This window comes from Zonotrichia albicollis, chromosome 1 (genome assembly GCF_047830755.1).
Source record: "Zonotrichia albicollis isolate bZonAlb1 chromosome 1, bZonAlb1.hap1, whole genome shotgun sequence".
Classification (NCBI taxonomy): domain Eukaryota; kingdom Metazoa; phylum Chordata; class Aves; order Passeriformes; family Passerellidae; genus Zonotrichia; species Zonotrichia albicollis.
The window spans coordinates 16,005,974-16,033,808 of NC_133819.1; the positions used below are offsets into that span (position 1 = coordinate 16,005,974).

The 27,835-nt window shown below is 40.5% G+C and overlaps 2 protein-coding genes across 9 annotated transcripts in view; one reads left to right on the forward strand and one right to left on the reverse strand.

Moving 5' to 3' along the window:
* The window catches only part of WAC (WW domain containing adaptor with coiled-coil), a 57,087-nt gene extending 38,786 nt beyond the window's left edge, over positions 1-18,301 (reverse strand). For 3 of the 7 annotated variants that reach the window (XM_074533847.1, XM_014270121.3, XM_005480346.3), the window contains exons 1-3: positions 17,397-17,533; positions 17,234-17,270; positions 15,644-15,839 (exon numbers count right to left, since the gene is read on the reverse strand). In XM_074533847.1, coding sequence (XP_074389948.1) covers positions 15,644-15,839; positions 17,234-17,270; positions 17,397-17,437 — 274 coding nt within the window. In that variant the 5' untranslated portion in view covers positions 17,438-17,533. Of the gene's footprint in view, positions 1-15,643; positions 15,840-17,233; positions 17,271-17,396; positions 17,576-17,654; positions 17,797-18,003; positions 18,027-18,277 lie in introns of those variants that run through there. The other 4 variants (XM_014270133.3, XM_014270126.3, XM_026796065.2 and 1 more) reach the window with 4 other exon arrangements.
* On the forward strand, positions 18,070-23,973 carry LOC102069617 (microtubule nucleation factor SSNA1). Of its 2 annotated transcripts, none has more exons than XM_005480349.4 (2): positions 18,070-18,211; positions 19,181-23,973. In XM_005480349.4, exon 2 carries the CDS (start codon positions 19,222-19,224, stop codon positions 19,564-19,566), a length of 345 nt encoding a protein of 114 aa, XP_005480406.1. In that variant the 5' UTR covers positions 18,070-18,211; positions 19,181-19,221; the 3' UTR covers positions 19,567-23,973. The 2 variants fall into 2 exon arrangements, with proteins under 2 accessions (XP_005480406.1, XP_005480405.1); XM_005480348.4 differs by having other exon boundaries at positions 18,076-18,215.
* Positions 23,974-27,835: the final 3,862 nt, after the last annotated feature.

Sequence of the window (27,835 nt, forward strand, 5' to 3'; positions counted from 1 at the left end):
ATGCAATTTAATTTATCTGTAAATTAATTAATTAATAATCCTGTACCACAGGTGCATTATCACTACATTTTGTTCAGCATGCTCAAGACATACATGGTGATTTTAAAATACTGTAGTGGCCTAAATACACCGCCAGGTGTATTTACACCTAAATCTAACAAGCATTTCCCAAACATGAGAAAGAGCCAATAACATACCTATTATATCAATAAAATATTGTGAAGCCAATTCTATCCAGCCCACCAACAAACCCCTCAAATTCACTGTGCAGACTCTCAAAGCCCACATGGTGTTTCAGCTCAGCAGCAAGCCCCCATTTCAGGCTGTGCCCCCAAGGGCTCTGCAGGAGTATCAGAGCAGCTGCAGCAGTCACACCCACCTGCAGCTGGCCCCGATAGGCAAACACAGCCAGGCAGCAGCTCCTCCAGGAGGGGCCCCTGGGCCTCCCTGAGCTGCAGCTCCCCCACACTGTGCACCCACACGCTCCATCCATCAGGAACCCTGTCCTACCTCAGCTGCCCTCAGCTGCATAAAAACTCATCGTGGCTCCTCCAGCAACAGCAACTGCCTCATGTCACCAGGACAAGTGACATGGGCCTTGACAGAGCTGGCCACAAATGCATGCTGATGGTGCAGGGTAATTACAGGTGCGGGCTCACCACCCAGACCTCCATTCCGTTTTACACATAATCACACTTTATGTTTGGATGTGTACCCAAACTTCAGGAATGAGCATACAAAAGGACTGCTGAACTGCTGTTTGCTGTTGGAAAGCTTACAAGACCAAAGCAGATGATACTCTGGGGAACAAGAATTTTAGGCACTTCAAACAAGTCAAGGGCTTAAACACTGTATGTACACATGACAACCATATTACCAAATTACCTTTTTATACTGAGGCAGCAAGGTTTTAGTATGTGGTTAAATCCATGCACAGCTCTCACCGAGGAATCTGACAATCCAGCCAAGCAAGCAGTGCCAGCTCAAGCTGTCTGGGAAAGTTGTTGAGGATGTTTAAAAGGCCAGAAAGCAACCCACAAGCAGAGGTCTACCTCTAAAAACAGGGAGGTTCCCCTCACTTGAATGATAATTTGCAAAGCCCAACACCAAGCAACTCCAAGGTGGCTGTGACTTGCCACCAGCTCTACATCTCCCAACTGCATGCCTGGCAAAGCTGATCATGAGAACAAGATTGCCAAGACTAGTCCAGACCCAGAAACAGGCCTGACAAGGGAGAGAGCACACTACTGTCCCTCGAGACAGCTCCTCATGGCAACTTCTCACCTTCTCCTCTTACAGTTAGACCTTCCCTACTAGCTACACTTTCCTCAGGAAAGAGGAACGAAGACTTGGTTTTGCACTCCTTATTAGCTTATTTTCAGATTTAGGAATTGCTGATATATATCTTTGATGCACCATAAGGAAATTCATATTGTGTTATAAATACTCCAGTTGGGTTTCAGAACTCCCCATGGAAATGTTTACTGCACAATCACAGTGAGCTTCCTCAGTTTAATCATTATTTTGAAAGCAGATGAAGCTGGAAAGAGCTACTCCTAACTGGAAGATGGCCAACAAGGGCATCAGCCCTACAGTTATATAAAACTGTAGTGGTGCAACTGTGTGAGCAAGTCTTCCCTAGTGATTAACAAGTCATAGGGCAAGTCAGAGTCAAGGTTAAAATATCGCAGCTATCTCCTAACCTTTCCAACAAAAATCACATCTTCCTTACTAATGCATTAAAATCACCAGAAAGCACAAAGAGCAAAGGTCTGGGAACCAATTCAAAATTGACTTAATGCCTACTGCAGATTTGAGATTCTGTTCCACTAGGACTCATTTGAATGTTTTTGTAAGTTGTTTCCATATCCCAACTGCTGAATCCAAGACACACTGAAGTGCAACAAAAGCTCAAAACTATCCTGGACTTGAAAAACAGATTGAACAGAGGCTGAAATAAGAATACTCCATTTTCCAATACAGTCAACTTTCCTTAGCAATTATCACAGTTAATTAGCATCTCCATTAACACCACTTCAATTCCTTAAGTATAAGAAGTTCAAAATTTGAGTTAACTAAAGATCAGACTTCTCTAATAAAGCAGCACCTGGTTTCCCCTCCCTTCTCCCCTGCCATCTTCAAGACCCAACCAAAACTTCTTCCTTTCCAAACCCTGTACACCTACACTGCCAATTACAACATCCACCTGAAAGCACCTAAAATGAATTTTCTTGCCATTTGTTTAGAATTATCTAATACATGACTGTGCATTACCCACCATCCTCTGGCATCCAAGTATCTCAGCCTAATTAACTCTTTTTTTGTTCATAACATTGTATAGTATCAGAATCATAAAATCTTCTACTGAAATGCACAAGTTGGAACAGAGAGACATTACAATTGCAATATACATACTGTAGTACCACACGACAGTTAACTTTACACAGTTCACTGCTGACAGAGCATTTATGTTTTCTTTATAGCCACAAAAACACCATGTTAATATCCTAACTCTCATTTTGTCCATACTGAAAAGTGTCAGTGTAAGATATAACATAAAGGAAGCTTACAAGGGCTCACCAGCTGGAACTCAGAGATGGTCTGCTCCTCTAGCCTCTCTAGAGGGAACTGGGAATCAGAAGGGCTTTAGGAGAGTCACTGTTTCTGTGCCCACATACTGGGCATGTGGAAAGAAACACTAGGCAGCAGAAAAGGAAGGTCAAGGAAGGTCATTACCTTTGTGACAACTCCATCCATACTTTCTGTGACTCCATGTTCCACCTTTCAGTTAACATGCAATCAAATTCATTAACTAGACACTATCAGAATCTGAACTTCCTCAAAAGAACAAATACTACCAAGTGACAGATACCAATTAGTTGTTAACAGAGAAAACTTGACAGTAAGATTAGTTTATGGTGGTGATATTATATGGGGATAACTAATTAAGAAGACTTCTTCAAAAGGCAAAAATTATAGAAATTTATCTCGGATAAGTCTAAACTAAAATGTCTAAAGTGTATTTTAACTGGCTTTGTTACTTCAATGCAAATCTTTGTGCAGAACACTTTCTAAAGTACTGCATATGGGAGGAAATAAAACAACACAATAGGAACACAATACCCAACATGCCAGCACTAACAGAACAGCCTATCATGGTCATTTTGATTTGCCAAATGTAAAAGTAATAAGACAAAACAATTTTTCTTCACTGCATTTTTATGTGGCCTAGTGTATTGAAATAAACATGGCTGCCTTCCACACGCAACCAAAAGCATAAAAACTTGCAATTTTCCTAGCAGAGCAGTGGCCTCAGAGAATACACCAACTGTGCAGTAACATTTTCCAGAAATTCATAACCTACTAAGTTGAATGCGCAATGCTTTGCCAAAGAAAGAAAATCTAGCCTGATCATGGTACTGCCCAACTACATACCCATTATGCCCCCCCCAAATAAATGTTTTATACCAGTCAAGAAGCAGCTCTATTGAGCAAAAAACTTACAAAGCCTTATTTCATTCCCTACCCTCTGTCCTGCCACAGTGCCAATCCAGCACAGCAAAGTCTGGGCTGTTTTGCAATATCCAATTCACAGGGCAAGCATTCCAATGTAAAGAAGTTCCTTTTTCCCCAAGTTACCACTCACACTGAATTTCACAGACATCAGCCAAAATCATTGCTATAAACAGAGCAGGACATACATGGAGTGGCACAAATGACCAAATGTGGATGAAAGTGATACTGTAAACATATAGTTTTATTCATAATAGAATTTTTCTTCTAAAATTGTAGTAAGAAAGTGACACCTTGAAAAGTGAGGAGCTGTAAACTAATGAAAGTCAAGGAGTCATTTTACTAATGCAACACTCAGCAAATGCAAGGGCATTACTGATTATTAAAATGAAAAAGATAAAGTTAAATCTTACATATTGCATAACGCAAATTTTATTTTGCTATTTGCTGCTTACTTTTCTATTTTTAATTAGCTATACTCAATTTATTTCAGAAATTGAAGCTTAATTTTAGGGCAAACAGACCAAACTGCTCTACAAGAACACCAAGTTATGCCTGCCCACCAAAAAATAAAGCAAAAGTTAATAAAATACCTTAAACTAAACTCAAACTTTCAGTTTTCAAACAACAATTCAGGAATTTACTACTCTAGCAGCTAACTGCTTTCCTAGGGTTGTACTTCAGCCTAAATGAGTAACACAGCTTGGGTTCTCCTCACTGATAGAGCAGACAAACTTCTTTTTATACAACCATCCTATAATTTGCTCCTTTCCTTGTTACAGCTACAGTTTAATATTTAAATAATTTTGGGGTTGTTTTCCTTCTCCCCTCAGTCCACCTCCCAGTATCAATGAGAAATCACTTTCCAACTTAAGACACAACTTTGAAAATTATCAGGTTCATTAACAAGGTCCACTGAATGCAGTGAGTTTCTGGATGATCCAATACTCAAATGTCATAAATTATAGAGCTGAAAAAAGCCTAAGGGATGAAAAATGGATTTTCAGCACACTCCAGACATAATTCTTACCGATTTTCTTCTTCAAAGAAAATCAGTATACATCAGTTTCCTTCATATCTCAACTACTGAAATAACAATAAACAAAGACTGGATAAATAATTTCACCATCACCCATAAAGATGTTTATTCTTTACTTTGAAGTGGGGTAAACAGTATCACTTGAAAGAATTTGTTTCTCAATAATTAAGGCAAATTCCAACCAGCTTCTAAACATTTCTGGTAAGACTCAAATGTTACTAAAATTACAATGTACAAAGTGGATTTATATGGAATTAAAAACTATGGGTAGACAAATTCTTCAGATTAACGTTTGTGATTTCCTCCCTATAGGGAACTTTAGATTCAGGTCACCTAATAAAATAAAAAATGCTAGCAGCATCCTCAACACTGCTGATCTACTAAGACACTCACGTCATTTGAGATGAATCGACTTGAAAAAGGCAGCTTAAGCAGCTTCACCCATGGAAAATGTGAGTGAGTACCATGAATTCCAGCAACAGTCATATTCCTAACTCTCTGGCTCATGACACCCGAAGATTTCAGTATGTTTAATAAAAAACCAAAATCCTTGTTCAATATCACTAATGCCAGTTGGAAGTTTGAACTGCAACACTAATTAACATGACTGTATTTGTACAAGCAGTGGGACACTGCTCAAAAAAGAAAGGAGGCAGGTTGAGAATAAAGCCAAACTCAGCTTTGCTCTGGACTGTGGCTCCCAGAACATTTCTATCTCTAATACAGCGTCAGAGACTGCCCAAGAGAGCTTCTTCCAACCTCAACTAACAGTTCATACAGAGACTTTTTCATTATTATGACATGCAAAACCAGATGTGTTAAACTGACATCCTTACCACAAACTAATAACCATGTTATCTGAACTCCATGTGGATCAGGTCAGCAAATGGACAACAGGCTGAACTCCCCCCTTCAGAGAGCTGCTCAGCAACACCACAGAACCCACATGAGCCTGCCATGAGCACACTGTGACACAGCACTGAGAGCCAAGCCCAGTGATGGAAGGAAGTCTCACAGCACCACAACACACCCTCTGACCTCCAGCAACATTTCCACAGAACTCATCAACTAAAATTAAGCAGAAGACTGAGACTCTATTTCTGATTCACATTAATTGTCAGTAGATAGTTCCAAATTTAGAAGTTTTTTCCCCTCAAAAGACAAGAAAAATTAGACATTTAAAAAAAAATACATTAGTCATCTGGGGCAACAGGCACATACTCAAATGCTTCATGAAAATTAGGCTCAAGGGATACTGAAGTGAATAACAATTCCTTTAACATTGCAGGAGGGGGAGGGGGGAAGCATAATAAATTTTACTTTTCATTCAAGGAGCTTCTTAAAGAACACAAAATATTGGAAGAACCGCTGATATTTATCAACACATCTCAGATGGGAGTTACTCAAATGCAGACACTTCATAAAAACTGTATATTTCAGTATTTTTAGACTACACCAGCAGAGTAGGACTGTGAAAGACTGACACACCATAACCCAGTCATCATGAACTGTAGTTTGATTAAAATCAGGGGTCATGCAAAACAATTTCTGCTTATAAAGGAAAAAAAAGCAGTTGCCCAAACACAGCTCTGAGACTATTTCCCCTTTTTCTGTGTGTCTCCAGCACCAAATTAACACACCCACTCAGAAGCTCCAAACAATTAACCAAGATATGACAACTTAATCTCCCTAACAAAATCCCCTGAGCAAAAATAAGGTTAACTTATTTATATAAAAACAAGGCCAGGTTGTTTAGCAACTGTCAAATTTCTTTTGATGTTTTGAGGATAGCTTCTTGAGGACAAGAAAGTTGAAACAGAAGACCCTGTGAATGCAATATCACTTACAAATGAACTTGCACTGAATGTTTCCATTACTAGGCTTAGAATAAGGAAGGTGAAGGCAGAAGTTTTTATACACAGAGGCAGTGCCACACAATGACAAATACTGTGAACTTCACCCCATCTCAAGTTCCCTCCATCTCAACTGAGCATGCACTATTGACAGCAATTCAATAAGTACATGGTGTTGTAGAAGTACTAAAAAAAGGGAGTCTCTGTTACAAAACATTACTGCAATTCTGCAAAAAGGATTGTCACACATAGCACACATATATCCTTTATCAGAAAGCTGTGGCAGAAAATGTCTAATCACATTAAAATAAAGCAAGGAAAAAAAGGCACCATATATTGACCTTCTTAAATGTGTCCTAAAAATAGTAACTGTAGGTCAGATTATCTCAAATTCTTAAGATACACCAAACACAATAGAAGAACCAACGACCACTTCAATACTTCAATTCCTTGAGTGCTACTAATATTTGCTGTTTGAAGAGAACTTTCTTTTCTTCTAAGACTATAGCTATGTCCATGTGTCAATAAAACAGACAAAGCTTTATTTTACCTAAAATTTAGATATTGACTGATCTGACTATAAAGAATTGTGGAATACTTCTGTTTTCAGAAAGATTATTCTTTTTTTCCTGGTCATGTTATTTCTTCACCACAAATGAGAAACCTAACTTGAAAATATTTAGTATTAAAAGCAGCAATTGGTCACTACACTTTTATATAACTTGAGACATTATTAGGTTTAGAAAAAATACATTTGCTGTTCTGGACATAGTACACATGCCATGTGTATTTATTAGAGTACAGATATGCAACAGCATAATTTTAATTTCATGCCTATTTAATTTTCAGCTGGGAATTGGTTTTGAGAGATGCTAGTAATACTAAAATTAAAAAAAAAAGGCAAGTCAAATTACTTTATTACTTTCTGTCACATAGAAATTCTTCACTAATAAAGGAATGCTGGCCCACAGCTCTGGGAGGAAGCAAAGATGGCAAGCAAGGATTGACCTAAGAATTAATATATATAGTGGTGTGGTTTTAAAAAAGAGATTCACAGCTTTATTTTAGGCTGGCCCAGCTCAGCTTAACAAAGCTTAGCTCAGCTTAACAAAGGTATTGTGCAACAGGGCTTTCAAGCATCGACAGCACAATAGGTGACAAGACAATTCATCCCTCTTCCCATTAAGTAATTCTTAAATACATCAAATTCAACTGGTCTTTCCTGGAACTACTTTACTATAAAAAATCCTCTTCACAAAAGCTGTAGTTATGTTTACAAACTCAAAATCTATTTTGCAATTATTTGATTGCTTAAGTGTCTAATTTTATTTCTCTAGTTAAGTAAACACTCTCAAAAGGACTAGACAAAAACTGCAATCATTATTACTGACAATGTCTAGCCAGTATGAGGTGAACTTTATACTACTTAAATTTGAAGAGGATCATATTATTTCTTGTATTAAAGTACGCAAAAACAGCATTCTTTCAAATGAGCAGTTTTTAAAATGAAGTCTGTGTTAATCTGTCAGCAGCAGGTGTCTGAATGAGGAATCTACTCAACAACTTAACTAGATGAGCTCTAAACTCCTCCCTGTGTTATTCAAGGGGCACAGCTGGCATGAACACACCACCATCCAGAAGAACATAATTATGTGAAATAAACACAGCAGAAAAAAAAATTAGGTAGAGCACATTACCTAACTTGTATTGTGGCATTTATGTACAAATGTGAATTACTTATGATATACCTTAATAAAAAACCATTCTTTGTGGGCTTTTCCACATTTGGGAGGGAATAGGTATGTTTGAAACATAAAAATGAGATGAGCAGGACAGAACATAATTTCCTTTCTCTGTTTTTGCTACTGATAGACATTGATAATTGCTAACTCTGCTGCTCCAGCAAACTCAGAAACAAACCTAGAAAAACACTGAGGAAGACTGTTGCTTTGGAAAACATAAAAAAGCACAATATTTAAGAAATCTGGGAAACCACTGCAGAGGAACTACTCTGTGAAATATAAATCTGCTTCGTAGAAGTATTTTCAGAAAGCCTGACATTAGTAAATACACATAGCAGGTCACAGAAATCATATTGACAGTTATCAGAAAAGTAATGATAAAAGTTTAGACCAAAAAAAGAAGTTTTGAAGATTCCTGCTGCCCCTCAAAGACAAGGAATTTAGCTCATTTAGCACACTCTTCATATTTCTGGCTGCCTTTTCCTTGCCATGAAGCACTTCAAAGCTGTTTTACATCTCTTTTTTTTCAGTGATGACAAAAGGAGGGTATTATAATTTTTTAATCATACCTTGGCTGTAGAAACAAAACAAGTTATGTTTTAACATGGCAACAGAAACTTGGACAGACTGTTCCTTTGCATCTCTCCTTTGTAACAACAGTCACATTAAGGAACAGGTGATTATTCCAAAGTACTACAGGGCCTAATCACAGGTCTCTAGGCCTTATTTTTCATTAATTTCAAACTGGTAAAAAGAGTCAGTTGTCTGCTCAAAATTTATCTCCCTTTTCAGTGACCTGAAGAACAGACTTTCCTCCAACTGGACATACCAAGGGGGACCCTCATCACTGCCTCCAGGTATCTGAACAGAGGGTGTCAGAGGAGGGATCCCAGCTCTTCTCAGCAGTGTCAAACAACAGGTCAAGAAGCAATGGGCACAAACTGTGGTGAAGGAAGCTCCATCTGAGTGTGAGGAAGAACTTCTTTGCTGCCTGAGTGACCAAGCACTGGAGATGGTTGTCCAGGGTGGTTGTGGAGTCTCCATCACTGGAGAGATTCAAGAACCACCTGGACACAATCCTGTGCCATGTGTTCTAGGATGACCCTGCTTGAGCAGGGAGTTTGGACCCCTGTGGCCCCTTCCAATCTGACCCACTGTGTCATTATCCCAGAACAGTATTCCATCAGTCACTTCCAGGTAGCAGGCAGTACAATTTGTGCCTTAGAACACACAGCTCACTTCACAAGCTTGAAAGTAGGGAGAAAAAGGGAAAGAATCCTTACTGAAGAGTTACACAGGGAATGATCTCTCTGTACAGCAAGAGGTTTTTCCCTGAAAATGCCCATGAAATTGCATAAAAGCCTGACTTTGTAAAGAAATGCAGTTACCACTGCAAGTTGGGTGCCATTAAATCACTATTATTCACAGAGAAGTTATTACAGCATCACCTCCCCTCTCAGCCAAAACAGAGGCAGAGCACTCTCTTCCAAGTTCTGCACAGCTTCAGTGATACTTGCCTTACTGGACACTTTACACTGAATAGGTAGAAATGGCCAAGAAACAAATGTAAGCTGTCAACAAACAGTGTTTCTCTTACAAAGCAACCATGTCCCAAAACATGGTTAGGGAACAATTCTAATCAGGGGCCATTGGGGAATACATAATTTACAAACTGGTATCTTGACTATGGCCTAGTAAGTAGCAGGTAGTTGATCAGAAATGAAAAGTTTTCATGACTTCTTTTCATCTGCAGAAAAGCAACCCAAAAGTAGAAGTTTAGTAAACTGTATATTCCATTTCTATAAGGTCAGAGGGAAGAAGCATATATTAAAGCATGATGCTAAGTAAAAATCATTCCCTTCTGATTAGCTCACATACCAAAACCACACAAATTCACCAAATCCTGTATATTGTCAGTTATCTTCTTCTCTTTTCCAAAACACAAAATCTGCTTATGCACAAAAGCTTGCCAGGTCTAGCAGGCAGACTGACTTGAACATAAAACATTTACAATCCAATGAATTCTAAAAACTAAGAGATATATTTGCTTAAACAGAACAATGATAAATGGAAACCTTCAGAGAAGCTATTTACACATCTGAGTTCTATACTCTCACATATAAAAGAATGTAAAAACAGTAAGTGAGAATTCCCAAAGTCCTAATAGCAAGGAGGTTGGGAAGCAGCTGCATCAACAGGTAACAAACAAATAGCTCTGCTTATTAACATTTGATGTAGCCTCCATTTCAGATCAAGTCTCACACTAATACATCTTTACTCTAGCAACCCACACCAGATACTTGAACTTCATTAAGAGAAACAGAGGATTCCATCCACCCACATGAATGAAGACAGCATTTAATACTACCATATTAATATCACAATTCTTACCTAACATCAATAATATAAAATTAGGGGGGTTTATCTTCCATTCTATGCTAGTTAAAAGCAAGCTTTGCAGGTACTTTTCAAAAGCAATTTTCAATATTAACATTCTAAACCTCTAGATTTAAAAAGTATAAACACAAGTCAGATCTTGGACTGTGATTCTATGAGCACATATTTTTCAATTTCTTTTCTACTAGAGATCCTCACAACAGAGTACACATCTGTTGTTTATACATCTGATGCCACAAAAACTCACCTCAGAAACATTGTCAAATCCACTGAGTAAATGGAAAGCTACCTTCTATCTAAAAGTTCTAAATTTGAAAGCAAACTTAAAATTAAAACCCATTCTGAAGGCAGTAGAACTAATAAAAATTAAAAGAAAGCTTTTATAAATATCAGAAAACAAAAACTTACTCTTCCAATTTTTTTTTAATCCAAAGAAAAACTTCTAAAAGGTGAATGATCCTTGAAGCAATTCTATTTTTCTTAAACAACAAACCAGTCAACCCATACCTCCTTTAAAGCCAACATTCAAGGAACAGTGAAGTGAATCACTAAATCTACATTTGGATGTTAGGGGATATTCAAAGCAGTTTCATGGAGAACTCACTCTCCTTTGTGATCAGACTTTTCTCATCCCAGCTTTGACCATACACTTATCATGAAAAAATGGTTTTCATAGTAATGAATAACAGCAGTTAACAGTAACTACAAAGATGGAATCCACTCCAGCTTCCCCCTGAACCCTTCACTATGTTCCATCATTCTCAGACTTGCCTCTTTCCACCCACCCTGCAATTTCCTCTCTACAAAGCCCACTGCCCGAGCATCTTCCATTCTCTGTGGCTGCCCTAACACCCCATTCATTGTTTGTTTCCCTGGCCAATGCTCACACTAATTTAATCAGCAGTTCCCCTTTGCTGCCAGGGCTGCCAACACAGGAACCCAACACAGCTCTCAGTTCAGGGCTGTTTGCTATCCCTTTGCTATGAGGACTCTGAACTCCTTCAGGAACCAGCGGAAACAAAGCAAGTCAACAAAGAATGACAGAAGCTCCCACCACCACTCTGATAAAGATAGAAACTCATTGTTTAAAATATTTCATTCAGCCTCTAACAGCAGTAAGATTTTTAATCTTAGAACTGTATTAGTCAGTAACAGTGCTCACTGACAAATGATCTTAATTGCCAATTAAAAAAAAAACAACTCACGTGCAAAAGAAACAGTCACAATGCTTCAATTATACTTTGGAATTTAAATTCCACAAGCTATAGTCAAATTTCATTAAAAGAGCCTGCACAGCACACCATTCAGCAGATTTTATGCTATGTACATTTACACTCTTCAGCTGTTATTTTAAGCAATTCAGTAAGACCATGGTATGAAGCAAAGTTTCAAAGTCTCTTAAATGCAAATGTCATGAAACACGCAGTATTTTCTTCATAGTAAAAAACAATTGAGTACAGGTGGCTTAAGTGAACAAACCCTGTCTGTATAAAGTTCTACTGTGTATCTTACTGTGGGTCATTCTGCTCCATACAGTTAAGCAGAAACACCCTCTGCCCTTTTTATAACAAGGGTTGCATCTAGCATTTTTACTTTTAAATTGTATCTATTTATAGCTATGTATCTCACTCTCATTATTCCCAAAGTTACCCTACTTATCTGGCCTCTTTATTTTCTTTCCTGGACACCAGTATCTCATCATTCATGCATTTTAAAAGACCTACAACAGCCTTCCATCCTCAAGCATGAGAGTCCTCAAATCTTTGTATTTCCCTTTTTCTTTAATGGAAACATTTTTCCACATCTACAAGGCCCTTCATAGTACTATTCCCCATAAACAATGCTGGCTTTAAGTCCCCATTTGTTACTGTTAAGAAACTTCACACTTGAGCTGGTCTCATAAGACCCCCTAATCTCTTCAAACCCCACACTTGCCTATAGCAGCTGACCTATAAATAAGAGATGCACTGAGGGGGGGAAGCTGTTCATTATGTTTTGAACACTTGCATACAGAGACAATGCCCCCATGCACAGGGACCTGAAAGCAAGAACAAAGTTAAGGCACTTTTTTGATATGCTGCATGCACAAGTGCTCTTAGGAAACCAGGAATGTGACAAAAACTTGCAATTACTCCACGGTGTTTAGGCCAAGGTAAACTTGGTGTCTCTGTACACAGCCCCTTTGCACAGAAACCATGGAGTAAGCAGTTCTGAAAATGCTTTGTTTGCACTGTATCAGTATGGAGGGCTTACCCAGAACACGTTTTAAAACCTTAATTGAATTTCTCCCCATGGATTACAATTCTACAGAAGATTCTGCCATGAATATTACAAAAATAAGCTGTTACAAAAAAACCCTTTATACACATACTAAAGATATTAATAGGAGGTGGTTCTATCATTTTTGACTAATTAATTTTCAGTCAATTCCTGCTTATATTTTAAATGCATACACTTAAATCTTGAAATGACATTTAAATGACATTCTGCATTTACCACAAAAACATGAACCAGTCATGACTGAATCGGTGTGCTACATCACTGAATCTTCCTGTTTCTCTTCAGAGCTAAAATTACTAAGAGATGTATAGGAGTTTTTTCCAAACATCGAGTTGAGAGGGAGAGATCAAGTTAAATTGGCTTTATGTTTAGTAGTAATACTCTAAATTTAATGTCCTGTTTTGTTTTCTAAGGTATGAGAGAAGAAGATATTGTTTGCTTGGGACTTTAATTCAGTTTAGGAAAATAAATACTTGAGATGTTTCAATGAGATTTGCTAAGTTCAGCTAGATCACAGGAAGGCAGTGACACCTGTATTAGTTTCAAACTGAGCAGCACCAATTGTAAAATAATGCACAGCAATTACAAAAAGTAAAAACCACTCAGCTTCTTCCTTCCTCCATGAAGAATACAAAAAGAAAGCAAGACAGGCATTTACAGTAGTATCATAGCAAATCAGTAGTTCTCAGTCCTATAAAGGCTTAGATGAAAAATGTTAGCACTTTTGTAATGTTTTTCTTTTTTCCACTGTATGTCTCTAATTGCAAAACTAAGGGAACTCTATAGCAATAACAACTCTTCAGAGTACTTCAATACAGAAAATGGCAAAATATTTTATTATGTCTTTTGCCTATTAGCAATATGCAAATGCTTATTACACTACAGCATTTCACCTATATTTTAACACCTACCTTCAATTCATACTGACAGAAATATTCAGTATATCAAAGAAAAATTAATACCCTTCTGCCCACATCTTCTCAGCTTTGGTTTACTACATACAGTACACAGGATTTAACATAATTTTGGTTGTTTTGACTGCATTTTACAGAGGTAAAACTGCGGCCAAACTAACCTTACTAATGACACACACAAAAAAATCACTTATTTACATTAAACAGTGCAAATATTAAACTTTTAAAATTAGTAATTTCCCTTAGACTGTTGAAGACTACTTCCTTCTTCCAGTCTGTTAACACATGATGTGAAAACACCTGCTTTCAGATCAGAATAAATGAAACTTTCCACTGTCTTAACAACTAGGAGAAGGTACAGGGGGATGGTGTTCCTTTCATTCACAAAACTACAAATAATTCATTTTTCCTTCATCCTGAATGCATGCATACATGCTTCAGACCATTCCCCAGCTATTAAATCCATCTGGACCTTGTAAGGACTTCAGAATATCTCTCCTATCTTGCCACACTTCCAACACACAAATAAGCAGAAGCACTCCCCATATAGAGCCTCATCCTCCAGATGTTTTCATATATGCATGATTCCACTAAATGCAGCTCTGTTCAAGCAGAAAAAATTACTGACTGTAGCAAAACTAAGTAGAATTGCAAGAGAATGTGGGAATAATTTTTGGACAGGTGAACAGAAAATAAAAGAGGACACCTCTGTATCCCGTAAAGTAGCACAGAATAGCAGCATGTGGGCATTGCACATGCATTTAATTCTGAGATTACTACACTTTCAATTATTATCAGGTACAATGAAAATCAGCATATTAACAAAAGAGGCATGTTCTTATAATGCATCTACACACTTCCATGACATTAACAGTGGTCTACTGAGCCTCAGCATTAAGTCAAAGAAGGAAAAACAAATAGGATTTATAAGAATAATTGGGTACCTATGAACACATTTGTAGTGTTAAACTAGTATGTCCTAAAAAGGTACTTGAAAGATACTTCCTTTATTTTACTATAACTGTTATATCAAGTAAAAGTAGTGCAGCAATAAATGTGTATGTACATCAGAATTTGTTAGCTTTATACAGAACAAAGAAACACTGATTTCAAGCTCCAAATTCTCTACTTGAATACTTCACCTTGTACCTTGACACAAAGACCAATCAACAAAACAAAAGAATGTTTCCAATTTCGGACAGCAACTGCAATTTTCTAAACTGTGGCTGTTTGTTACCTAACACTGTTTATTATCTGGAAAATCCTACTCTTTTCCTAGGAAGCAGGGATACAAAATAGTGTAAATTAAAAAATACTGAGGATATTACTACTGTTTATAAACCTGCAAAAACACAGGAGGCTAACTTGACTGTGAACACAGTTCTTCAAGCTCCTGTCAAGAAAGGCTCTAGTATGTGCTACCCTTGATCATCTATTAAGAGTTTTACATAGCAGCTAAATTCAAAGAAGCTTTTTTCATTTCTGATGGGGTTTAGTCTATGGGGCATATACCTACACAGCACAGCACCACAATACACAAAGTTATTAAAAAGAATGCAAAACAGCAAAAATTTATTGCTAATGAAAATTCAGAAAACTATTTCATGTTATCAAATGTTGCAGTATGTCTAAATAAATGAGACATACTAGTTAAAATTATTTTAAAAAAGGCTTATTTAATCTTTGGGGCTCTAAGGAAAACTATCACAGCAGTAAAATCAGGAAATTAATAGGTGTTACAATGCCTCAATGATTGCTTCCAATTATATTCCCATTTTGGGTTCACTGCAGTCACCCTTGCTGAGTACAAGGCACATTTAGTATAAGACATCACCTGAGTGATACTGGCTAATTTTAATGAGAAATTAGTGATTGCTTAAGTAAAAGTTTGTTAAGATAACTTACCACCATCCCTCTCTCTAACTCTGTGAGTATGCACACTTTTTGCTTTACTGTGCCCTGTGCTGTCACCGTATTTGTTCTCAGGGCTGTCCGAGCGCCGCAGCATTTTGTTTGGTGGTGAGGGATCCGTGGTGTCTCGCATCTTGTCATGACGGTGATCACCACCACTGGGGTGACTCTTGGATGAGTACTTAAGAGCCTGAAACACATCACAACAAAACAGGCACTGACATTAAGATACAGAATTTTGGGATTTTCTCTTCTCTTCCAAAAGTACTTTTAAAAGTTAATTAATTTTCATTTCCTATTAAAAAAAAAAAATCAGCATTAGTCTTCCTAGTTTTAATTACCTACATTAAAGCAACAAGTTCTGTAATTAGAACTTAAGCAAATTTCTCCCACTATTACATCCAAGGCAACACTTGCTGTTAAGAAGAACCTAGTTTCTCTATCTTTTCATTGATGGACTACACACTTTCAGCAGTAAATTGGCCAGTTCTTCCACACTTCTGGGAGAACTAGTCTCCACTTGTTATTAGGAAAACAAACTTACAGTTACACTGAATCAGTGTGAACTTTGAATATGTCCTCTATACTCTAGTCAAGACCACTCAGTTTCATCATTACCTTGAATTTCTGTGATGTTTTCTTCAGTACTAACACCCCTGTAACACGTGTAATTAAAAAAAATAATTCTAGAGGGCCAAAACATGTAATGTAATAACTCATTCTAAAGTCTTTACCAAAAAATTACATGCTCTGCCTCACTCTAACCTGCTTGGTTCTGTGAACTCCTGAGTGGCAAATGTTTACATTTACGTGAACTGTCACTGACAGCTGCCTTGGACTGCCGTACTGCACTCCAGTGATTGAAATACACAGAAATGCATTAAAACAGTTCAATTCAGGGCCTACAGAGATCAATATCACAACATACAGCTTTCCACAGACTCAAACCTCGACAATTGGGTTTTTTCACCACACACAGCAAAGTGCAGTGTCCACCTTACAGGAGTTGAGGCTATTGTCGGTAAGTCAAGGATTTGATGGTTTCTGAACATGCCCAGCAGCTGGCAACTGCAGAAATCAAGCCTCACTTGCAACCCCAAGTTGGTCTGGGTCTAAACCCGTGCCCTGCTCAGATTACAGCCCCCAGCAGCAGTTTTGGGGAGAAGAAAGGGCTTTGGGGAGGGGTTGGGGGAGGGGGCTGGGGGGGAGGGGGGAGGAAGAGTAAGACTCCTTTTGTTTTTAGAAGAAAATCATTCACCTCTCCTGGATCTCCACTCCACCGCAGGAGACCCCGGCTCCCCCTCCCGCCCCTCGCACCCTCCCCGACTCCCAGGCCCGAGGCCCGCACGGGTCGCAGTAGGCCGCTCCTGCTCGCCCCGGCTCCGCAGGCCTCGGCCGAGCACCGGGGCCCCGTTCCCTGCTCCAGGACCGCCGCCGCCTCTCCGCCCCGCGGCCCCGGGCCCAGAGCGCCGCCAGGGGCCGGACCGGGCCGGCCGCGGCACCGCGGCCTGCAGCGGCCGCCGGAGCCTCTGCTGAAGTAGCACCCCCCCGCCTCCCCTGCTCCTCCTCCCGGCCCGGCGGTACCTGGTAGGGCTGCGAGTCCCCCCTGCGGTCGTGACAGCTGAGGAGAAAGCGAGAGAAAGACAGAGAGGCGTTAGCGAGCGCCCGTTACCGGCCCCGCGGCCGGGCCGAACATGGCGGAGGGGGTGGGGGGGGCGGCCCCGCGGGGCCGGGGGGGTGAATTTACCCATCACTGAGTCTCTGCTGTTTCCTCGCATACATTACCATCAATGCCCGGCCTGTGTGTGTGAGGGTGAGGGGACCAGGAGGGCACGGCCGCGGCCGGGCCACAGGCGCCGAGGGGGGAGGCGGGGGCGGCAGCGCTCCGGGGGCAGGGGCGGGGGAAGGGGGCGGCTCGGGCAGCTCGGCTGGAGCGGCGCTCACGGGCCCATCGCCTCGAGAGGGGAGACGCTGGCAGCTCGGCCCCGCGCGCGCTGAGACACACCGGGAGCACCGACTCGGCCACCGCCTCCCCCCGCCGCGCCCGCCGCCGCCGCTCCAACTACATCCGGGGAACTCGGGCGACGCCGCGCTCGGTCAACGTCGGCTCTTTCCGGCTCTTTCCGACGCGCTCCGTCCCCTCTGTCCCCTTTGCTCTCGGGCGACTCTGCCTTCGGTAAACATCGGCTGCGTCCGCCGAGCCCGACGCCCCTCAGTCCCTCCCTTCGGCAAACATCGGCTGCCTCCGCCAAGCACGACGCCCTTCAGTCCCTCCCTTCGGAAAACATCGGCTCCTTCCGTAACGCTCGGCCCTCCCTGCCCCTCCCGCCTCGGCCCACTCTTGCGAGCGCTACCTGTCTTCGGAAAACATCGCGTTTTTCCGGAGAGACGTTTCCGCGCGGCCGTCAGGGCGGCGCCACGTTCGGAAGCGCTCGGGTATTTCCGTGACCCCTCACGGGCCGGCGCGGTCGTTGGCGGGCGCACGGGGCCGATTAGCCGAGGGCAGCGCGGCCTCGCTGGCAGAGCCGCTCCCTCGGTGGGGAGGAATCGCGATCCTACCAGGCAGGTGGGGGCAACAGGGGGAATTGCGGGGGGGAGCTAGGAATGGGACGGTCTCCTCTTACCTACCCCCTCCTCCCCTTCCGCCCGGGCTCGCGATGTGCAGACAGGAGCCATTTTGTGCGCGGCGCGTGTTCCGCGGGGCCGCGCTCTGCGGCGAGGAGGGTGTTAAAATGTCCCTGCGACGGCGGCCGCGCGGGCCGGGCCTCGGCCCCGCTGTGTCCGTGGGGGTGTGGGTGGTGGCACCCGCCCGTGGGCCCGGCACCCGCCCGTGGGCCCGGTACACGCCATCCGCGTCATCCCAGTGTTTGGAAGCTCCGGGTGCTCGCCGTGTCGGGGAGATTCCCTGTCGCTGTCAGTGTCTGCTGAGCCCTTCGGGGTGGTGCCCGGTGAAAGGACGAGGAGCGAGGGCCACAAACTAAAACAGCACAAGTTTCACCTCACAGTGAGAAAGGACTTCTCGTGTTGGATTAGGCTCTCGGGAAAGGCGTGGAGTCTCCCTCTGCGGAGACATTCAAAACCCACTTGGATGCTCCAGGTGACCCTGTCTTGCCAGGGAGTTGGACTCGATGGTCTCCAGAAGGCCCTTCCAACCCTCACCATTCTGTGATTCTGTAATTTTTGCTTATTTCTGACCAGGCCCTCGAAGTTTGTGGTACAAAGCATCCTGTAGTCAGGATTGTATAAAGGTATTATAAATAAATATCACAAGTACTTTGATACTGTTGCCATGACAGTGTCATAGGGACCAGCAGCTTTCAGTAAAGGTTTAAGAGCATTTGCCAAGTTTTCTCCTGTTCCCCTCCTGAAAAGGGGAGAGATGTGGCACATCTGGGAATGGGCATGTTAACCTTAAATAGAGCACCTTGTCCTGTGGCTCCGTATATGCTAATGAAGCATTATTCATCGCAACATCTTACGGATTGTTTTTCTGTTTCTTTGTTTGTTTATTTTCCTTTCATTTGAGTGCAGGAGGCCGTTGCTGAAAAGGGACTTCAGGGAGTGAGTGCAGGATGACTCAGCAGGGAGCTGTTCTTCAGGGTTACAATAATGAACTAGTGAAATGCATTGAAGATTTATGTATGCAGAAAGAAGAATTGAACAAACAAATCCAGCAAGCAGAAGAGGAAAAGAATAAACTCCAGCATGAAATCCAAGTCCTCAGTGAACAGCTGGAGTGTGTATGTGAAAACCTGGCCCAAAAAGTGGCTTCACGGAATGAGCTTGATAAAATACTTGCTGAAACTGAAGCTGCTTACATGAAGATTTTGGATAGCTCTAGAACTTTACTTAATGTCCTGAAGAAGGAAGTGGGAAGCTTAAAGCATTCACCAGATCTGAAAAGCAATGTAACGTGAAACAGTCAAATGTTTGGACTCTGCAGTGCTAAAATTCCACTAGGTGAGAAATGTGGTCAGCCACAGAACCTTATAGCCACAGTGTAAGCAGAGAGGGATTTTCTTCCAGTCTTTCTGTATGTTTTATTATTTTCAAATGCACTAGAAAATAGATTAAATAAAGTTGCCGTTTTGCTTTAAAAAAATCTAATTAATTGAACACTACAAAAAGTAGCAGATAGGTAGTTGAGGTAGATGGGAGACTGTCAGTTTTGACACCATTGTGCTTCAAGGATTAGAAAAAAGGCTTGTTTTATTGGTTGACTTCAAATGGCTCCCAGTAAATGATTCTTTGAAAACTAGTGGATGCAAGTCAGTGAGATGCTACTTCTTTTCACTTTACAAATGCTTAGGCTTTACTGCTGGCACCAAGTAGAAATGAGCTATTCAGCTTCCTCTAGGAGCTTGGAGTTCTGTCTGATGCATGCACAAAGCCCCACGTGCAGTGATTGCCTACTTCAATAATAGAGGGATAAGGTGAGAAATCAGGAGTAATGCAGGGCATGGGGGCTTAAAATTTAGCACTGTATGTGGTTCATGCCTCTTCTGAGGCTGTTCTTCAAAGCCTTGTTTAGAAAGGAGGTGTGCTGCAGTGAAAGTCAGGTTTGGTGCAAGTGCAGACAGCTACACTGGGAAGGCTGGACCAGTAACTCACTTGGGGGTAAAAAAATGTGTCAGTAGCAACTAAAAGTCCTAAAAAACCGCTGGGGTCCAGTTAAAAATACAGAGGTAAATACATGACCAAAGAAGATAATAATCCTGGCTAAAAGCTAGAATAGAATGTCTGAAAGCCTTTTTAGTACCTTTTAGCTCTATACTGATCTGTTAAATAATTGTAGTAAGATTGTGGAGTATAATGAACACCCTGAAATGATGTGAAAGAAGTACAAATGAAAGGTGAAAGAAGAAAATGAGAAGTGGTTTACAGCTATCAGCCATTCTTACAGAGGACATCAAAATAGAACGTAGCTTAGAGATCAGGGATGACATAACAGCATGGCATAAATTTCAATTTAATGCTGTTTTTTGTTTCTGCTGAACCTCTCTGTTCTGCAGAAATCTCTCTCAGCAGTGTGTGTACGTGAACGTGCATTTTGTCCCACTTATTTGTGTGTTACAACAGTAACTTTTTAAACTGTGTCTTGTCAAATCTTCATTCAATACCAATTAATTCAATTGAAAGAAGTGCAGTTGAAATCTCCTGACTTGATAGTGGTGTGTCTGTCAGGTGCACATACAGAGGGAATGGAGATATGAATAATCTTGGTAATAGCTCTTCATCAATAATAGAGAGCAAATTTTATGTTCTTCTGGTTGCCGAGCTACATCAGGGATGAGTGTGACTGAGCTAATCAGAGTTTACTTGTCTGGCATTTCCAGGGCTTCCCTCTGGGGGATTCCCGGTGGGCAGTGCAAAGAGAACATTATCTCAGGGGCTTTGCTGTTGTGGTGCTGCAGCACTCAGGAGCACCTGGTTTATGTTGAGGGGAAACACGAAAATTTTGTTCTCTTTAGTAGCAAAAAAGTGATTTATTTGACTGGACATTTCATGACATTCTGTCTGCCCTTAGACTCATAGTAATAACTGATTTATAAGAAATAGGAAGATTCAGGAAAAGTACTACCTAAAGAGCAAGAACTTTGAGTTGCAAATGTAAGCTGCTGCTTCTTATTAGCTGCACTGGAACTCAAAATTGTGAAAAGCAATTTGTATCATAGAAGGCTCATTTATAGAGAACAGTAAAGTCAATTGCTAGTATTGGTCTCACACAATAATTACAGGTTTGTTTGCCGTAGAGTAATCATAAATAATGCTTCTTGTTCTAGTGAAGCTGATAAAACTGAAGAAGCATTAAGAGAAGCCTTAAAAGACTAAAGAAATCTACTTCACAGCCATTATTATGTCTAGTTTGTAGCTTATTATGGTGTCAAAACTAAATAACTGGAGATGCTTGATTTTTTTTTTTTTACTAAAAACACTAAGGGAAAAATGTAACTGGTGACTAGTACTTATGCACATTCAGGGGCTTCCCAACATTCAAACAAAAAGCTGAAATGTTGCTAGAATTCCATTCAGTGATCCCAATCTAAAGTTTCCATTTTAATTCACATTTAAAAGTGGAGAGAAATAATAGATATCTAGGGCCTGCTGTTTTTAGAATAACTCCCTAGTGTGGCAGTCATCCTGCACCTGCAAAGCTGCTACTCAGAACTAGTGTTTGGCATTATATTCTGTATTTACCCAAATGAGCCCTTTTATTGACGTGGTAACCTTTTTCACTGCTTTTCCAGACACTAGAAATCTTGACATGAATAGCTTTTGTTTAACAACTTCACTTTGTTCAGAAGACATGCAGACTTAGTTGGTCCAAGGTATTGCTGGAAGTGAAGTGATAATTTGCAGATGGCAGCAGCTCTGCAGGGATAGCCTGAAGCAGAAATTCTACCTGGAATAAGGCAGGTCCTAAGTTTAAAGTATACTTATTTCTAACCTAATTTTTGTATTGAATTTTTATGACTCTCTGAGTTTGACCTGGTGCTTTACTGGAGTGGTTACAGTCAAAAATTGGGTTTCTAATCTAAACTGTTGTGTTGAGTGTTCTGTATCTTATTGAGTATGTGAGGAGACAGTTTTTGAAACTCCTCTCTGTGCCCGATTCACAGGTTTAGTGAAATGCATGTGGATCAGTTGTCTAAAGTCCTGATTTATGTAAAGGCAACTTTACCTGGCTTCCAAATAACAGAAGCTAAAACTGGAAGAGATCTGATGATTCCCTGCTTTTATAGCAATGCTTCTTGAAAATGTGCCCAGCACTTAACACACTAATGATCAACAGTTTTTTCAAAACATTTGACTGTTGACTCCTTGCAAGTAAACTGAAGAGATTTTGGCAGTTACCAAAGAAACTGCTTGTGGGTGGTATGTTGGAGTAAAGTTATTTTCTGTGTGGAAGTGGTTATAGGAAGCACTGGGTGAAGTGCTTGTGCCAGCAGCCATTCACACCCCGTTACTGCCTCTTTTCGAAGGTGCTTACCCAGCTGTTCAGGTACTTCCCACATGCAGTTTCTGTTAATCACCTTACAGAAATGGAGGTGAGTGCACTGGGGGTTCACCCTGATTTTAAGGGTAGGGAATAAAGACAATATATGGATGTGAAGTCCTGGTTAGGAAAGACTGGAGCATGAGGGGATAGGATAGAGAGGTGGAGTTTCTCCTGATTCCTGCCTGCTCTAAGTGTACTTTACTGAGCTGCTGCCTACAGTTCTTGCTACCCAATAAATCAAATTCCAGAAATCATCTGAGCTTCATCTGCACTCTGGACATTCTCCCCTTTCCTTTAAGCCCACAGATGATCAGCAAAAGAGGCAATCTGTGTTTTGTTTTATTTTTCTGTCTTTTATTTCTTTCTGTTCCAGCGGAGGCTGTGCAATCTGAGCCTCCTGTTTGCTGGGTAAGTGTGCTGCCAGGCTCCCACAGGATGTTGTTTCCTGTCCTGGATGCTCTCCTATGAACAGTCCTCAGGGAATTGCTCAGGTTTTATAAAGAACCTCCAGTTCTGTGTGTGCTTGATGTAGTCTGTATGTCAGATTGACCTTGGAGGGTTTAGGCAAAGGATTGGCAGGTTTTTGGCTTTTGGCGAATGCAAGAGATTTGTTTCCTTGGACTAGGAATTCTTCAGACCAGGAAGACCAGGCATCTTCAAATAGCCAAAGAACTGTACATTTAAACAATGAAGCAAGCTGTAGTCTAAGCTCAGGACCTTGGATTGCTGTTTCAGAATTGAGAATCATTTCCATCATGTCATTGTCACCATTCAGTGACATTTCCATCTGTACTTGGGGTACAGGTGTGTTCCACTCCAAATCCAGTAAGTGGATTAAGCTGAACTGGTAATTCTGTAACAAGAACATTCAGAAGATTGTTAGCCAAGGGATTAAATGTCTACAGTTAGTTCATCATACAGATGAGACTTGTGCAGAAGACCAATATCTGTTACTCCTTAGATGAATTTGCTGGTTAGGAGAGATTTCAGTGATAAGGTGTAGCTTGTGGCTGTTGCCTTAACTTTGAGCAGATCCTAGACTCTTGGGGTTTTATGCAAGAAGTAGACAAAACAGTTATTTTTTTATAATTTATTTTCTTTTTTAATTTCTTCCTTTTCAGGAATGAGCAAAGAATTATTAATAAATACTGTAGTGTTGATTTACTTGTGTGTTGGTGGTTTTCTTAACAGATGAATAGGCAATTTTCCTAAAATCAGAGTGCTCTTCTAGCTTTAATGTATGTGTGTGTGTTTTATATATAGATGTAAATATTTTCTTTTTTTGGTGAAGGACAGACTGGCCTTTGATAAATTTGTGCACCAATTGCTTTGTCAGTGTCTGTTATTTTACTGGGGTGGAGTCAGGCACCATGGCCATTTCTTGGGGGTCTGTTCTATGCCTTTTTTAAATTTGGGATGAGTTTTTTTGTTCTTTGCCCTTTAACTACTTATAAATCTGTCAGGGATTTCATTAGATGCCTCAGAGTAGTCCTTGATGGTTGTCTGCCTCAGTTGCTTTCTGCTGAAGTTTGGTTCAGTGTGCAGCTGTAAAACCCAGCTACTTTCCCGTTAGGCATTGATGAAACATGGAGGGGTTCAAGCTTGCAGAGCCACAGCTATATGGTCATTCATAGCTTAGCTTGTGGGGTTTGTGTGAAAAGTAGTGCAGTGTTGTAGTGTGTATTGACTAAAATAAGGTGTTAGTAGAATTGGGGCCAGTGGAACACTTCATTCTGTAGTGGTTTTGAAAAGCAGTTTTACAAGACCTTGTGGGGTGGAACGCTTTGCGGGGTTTTTTGCCTATTTGTGCAAGACTATGGATATGCTGCAGGAACTACTACAGAAAATTTCTAAATTTTAGTACAAACTTGGGTATCTTATTTAGCAGCACAATGGAAAATAACAGTATAAAATACATGCATTTTGATCATAGCACACCCATTGTTTGTGACCTGATGCAAAGCTGATGATATTTGTAACTATGCTTAATTTGAATGTCACAAATGGGGAAAATGTTACTTTTAGAAAAGGATTCATCCATATTAGAGGAAAACAAGCACGTGTTGACAGAGATGATATTCAGGAAAAGGCATTTGAATGAAGTCCTGGCAGTCATGGACTGGAGGTGGGGTTGATTGTGATTCCACTGATTGTGATGGGAGCTTCTTTCTCTCACACCTCACCTCAGGGCCTGTGAAATTCCATGGAGTGGCTTCTCCTCTCAGCCTTGGCAGCACTCGCGTACAGAGTGTGTGTACTTGGTCCTGAAGGATTTAGAACAGTGTTGAGTGCCCTGTTTGCTGTCTTGTGTGAAGTAGGCATGCAGCTTCTGGCCAGCCTAAATCAAGACCTCAGGAGTGTTAGAGACTATAAAACAAAGAGGCTGAACAATTTTTAACTTTTAAACGTTGAAAAATGTTTAAAATTATGAAACCTGATAGACTGGTCACAGAGCATTTTAAAGTTAATCTTCACAGGTGTTGCTTTTTGAGCTTCATATGCCTAGGTTCTCTTGTTTCAGTCAGAGCTCCCATAATTGGCTTGAGGTTTTCCATTGATATGGGATACATGGGAAGACTTCCAGAAAATTATTTACATCATAGCACATGGCAATTTAATTTACATTTAAAAAAAAACATATAGTTGATTTAGTTGAACATAGCAAAAAGTATCATATTTCTTTCCTAAAGGCTTTCAAATTTCTCTGTCTGTATTCAGAATTAGATCAAAGTACTTTTGTTGTTATATGATTATTAAAAAGTTGATACAACTTGGATACTGGTTCTGATCAGGCATGTCTGTCAGTTCCTGACACAAAATCCTCTTCATATTCTGCAAGCTTGCACTTTTTTAAAACCTCTTTTTCCTTATACAGTAAGAGCACTTTAAGTTGAATTTCAGCATGAGAGAGTTTGTTATTTGAATGTTTTTTTAATGTAGTTAGTATTCAGGGATGAATCATACACTGTCAGGTGTTTAAAACAAAAAACTGGCAGTAATTCTTAAATGGTTTTGCAGTTGTTCAGTAACAGAAATGCTGCTAGACATTTGTGCTGCTCACTGCCTTGTAGTAAGTGAGATTAATTGCTGTAACTCGCGATTCCAAGGTAGTTTCTGTTAAATACTGAGTCTTCCTCAAATGTTTTTGCTAGCATGAGTGGAATGGATACTCCATTCCAGGGAACAGGAGGTGGAAGATGAGCTGCTTTTTAGTAGAGACCACCATCTGCAAAGAGAGGATCATCCTTGTTAGCCTTGTTGTACAGCCCACTGAAGCAAGCTGAAAAAATAAAACCCAGTCCATGCTGTCAGTCCCAGGGAATGTGAGACCCAATAGCAGCCAGGTTGTCTTTGAAGGCAGGAGCTCAGGTACAGCTGGAAGCAGTGTAGCTGTTGCAGAACTGGGCTCAGTGAGGTTTGTTTTGCTCTGCCAAGAAGCACTTGGCCCTGTGGACACACTTAAGGAATCTGATACACTCTGGAGTCACTGGACTTGTTAGAAAAGTGTGACCTGTTCTTGAAACTGAGGGAATCCTGCATCTTAGTGATACATGACTTAATGACATGACTCCATGAGAAGGATATTGATTTAAAATCCTGTACATTTTAGTGTTTTTTCTAAGAAGCCTAAAGTCTTCTTGCTTTAGATTCAGGTTGTTCAAGTTCAAATACCTGTGACCAAAAATACAGATGCCCCCATTCCACTGAAGCCCACAAAACCATAAGTTGTTGGTGCTTACTGTGTAGTACACCAAGTTCTTGGTCAAATGCAGTCTTAATCCTTCAGCCAAGTTGCAAACTCTGTGGCTCCCCTTAGTTTAAATGATTTGCATGAAGTGTTGCTTGCTCAGTTTGGAATGTGCTTTCGGTTTTCTGTTTGTTTGTTTTTTAATGAAGTATTCCATTGAGGCCTCCCGTGGCACTCTGCCATACACATTCATGGTGTGCATGTGAGAATGTTTTCTTTGAGAATGTCACAAGGAAACTACCTGTACTGCAGCCATTTAACTGAAACAAAATTTGGTTTTATGCCATGCTGGTTTTGTTTTTAAAAGTGTTTAGAAATGACGCATCTATAAATACATATATTTATATAGGATATATAAAGAAATGCTTCCAATGAACTGATCACATAGTACCTCACAGAGAATGTTAATATCTTTATCCCTTTGAGTGACAGTGACACTCAGTAGTAATCTGCCCCAAATAAGGGACAGATCTGGGAATGAGGCTTTGCTTTTTCAGCCTTAATTGAATGCTCTGACTTGGACTGGTTCCCAGGGATTCATGTCCTGTTTGGTGTTTTGACATAAATGGACAGGATTATGCATTCTCAACCTGTGTGTTAGGGGTAGGGATAGGCATAACTGATTAGAGGCACACTTTTTTGCTGTTGCTTCCTCCACATTGCATGCAGCTTGATGATGTTTAAATATGTTACTCCTTTCTCCATAGATAGACCCTGCATGACGAGGCATCCCAGCTCCTGAGCAGCCACTTTCATGCTGCTCTTCTGGCATGTGGTGGGTCAGAGATGCTTTCACTATCTTGATATTGTCCAGGCATGTTCTGGCACACTCAGGAAAATTGTTTGCATGATAAACATATTACATTTAATTTGACAGTGCCCCAAAAGTTATGATTGGATGGGGTGACAATATTATATTGCAGAGAAACAAGAGACACCTGATGTTTCATCCTAATAAAAGGATGTAGGTCAAAGCAATGGATGGAGGGGAATTTTCCTGATATGCTATGGGGATTAAAGAATAGAAGTTTATTTTGTTTGACATTGAGTATAAATAATATAATCTTCTGCAGATAAAGGTCTATATGAGATGCTGTAATTTAATTTGTATTAAGACTGTGTTCAGAGTGATGTGAGTTTGTTTCAGAAATGTTTGCTCTGTGTTTGAGAAAAGATTATAACTTGAAATTAGAAAGAGGAAAAGGAATAGAGTGCTGGATCTTGCAGATAGTGATCTCATTGAGGAACCTGTTGTAGGTCAGCTGTGTCTTCTCCAAAGCTCTGTGATCTGTATTGCAAATTATTAAATATGTGCTAAGACAGAGTGGAGTATGGCACAATCAGGCTACTTGGAAAAAGTTATGTCAAGGCATTGTATGTATTCAGCAATTTTCTTTGCAATCCTGCTCTATTTTACAACCTAATCTATTCCCCACTA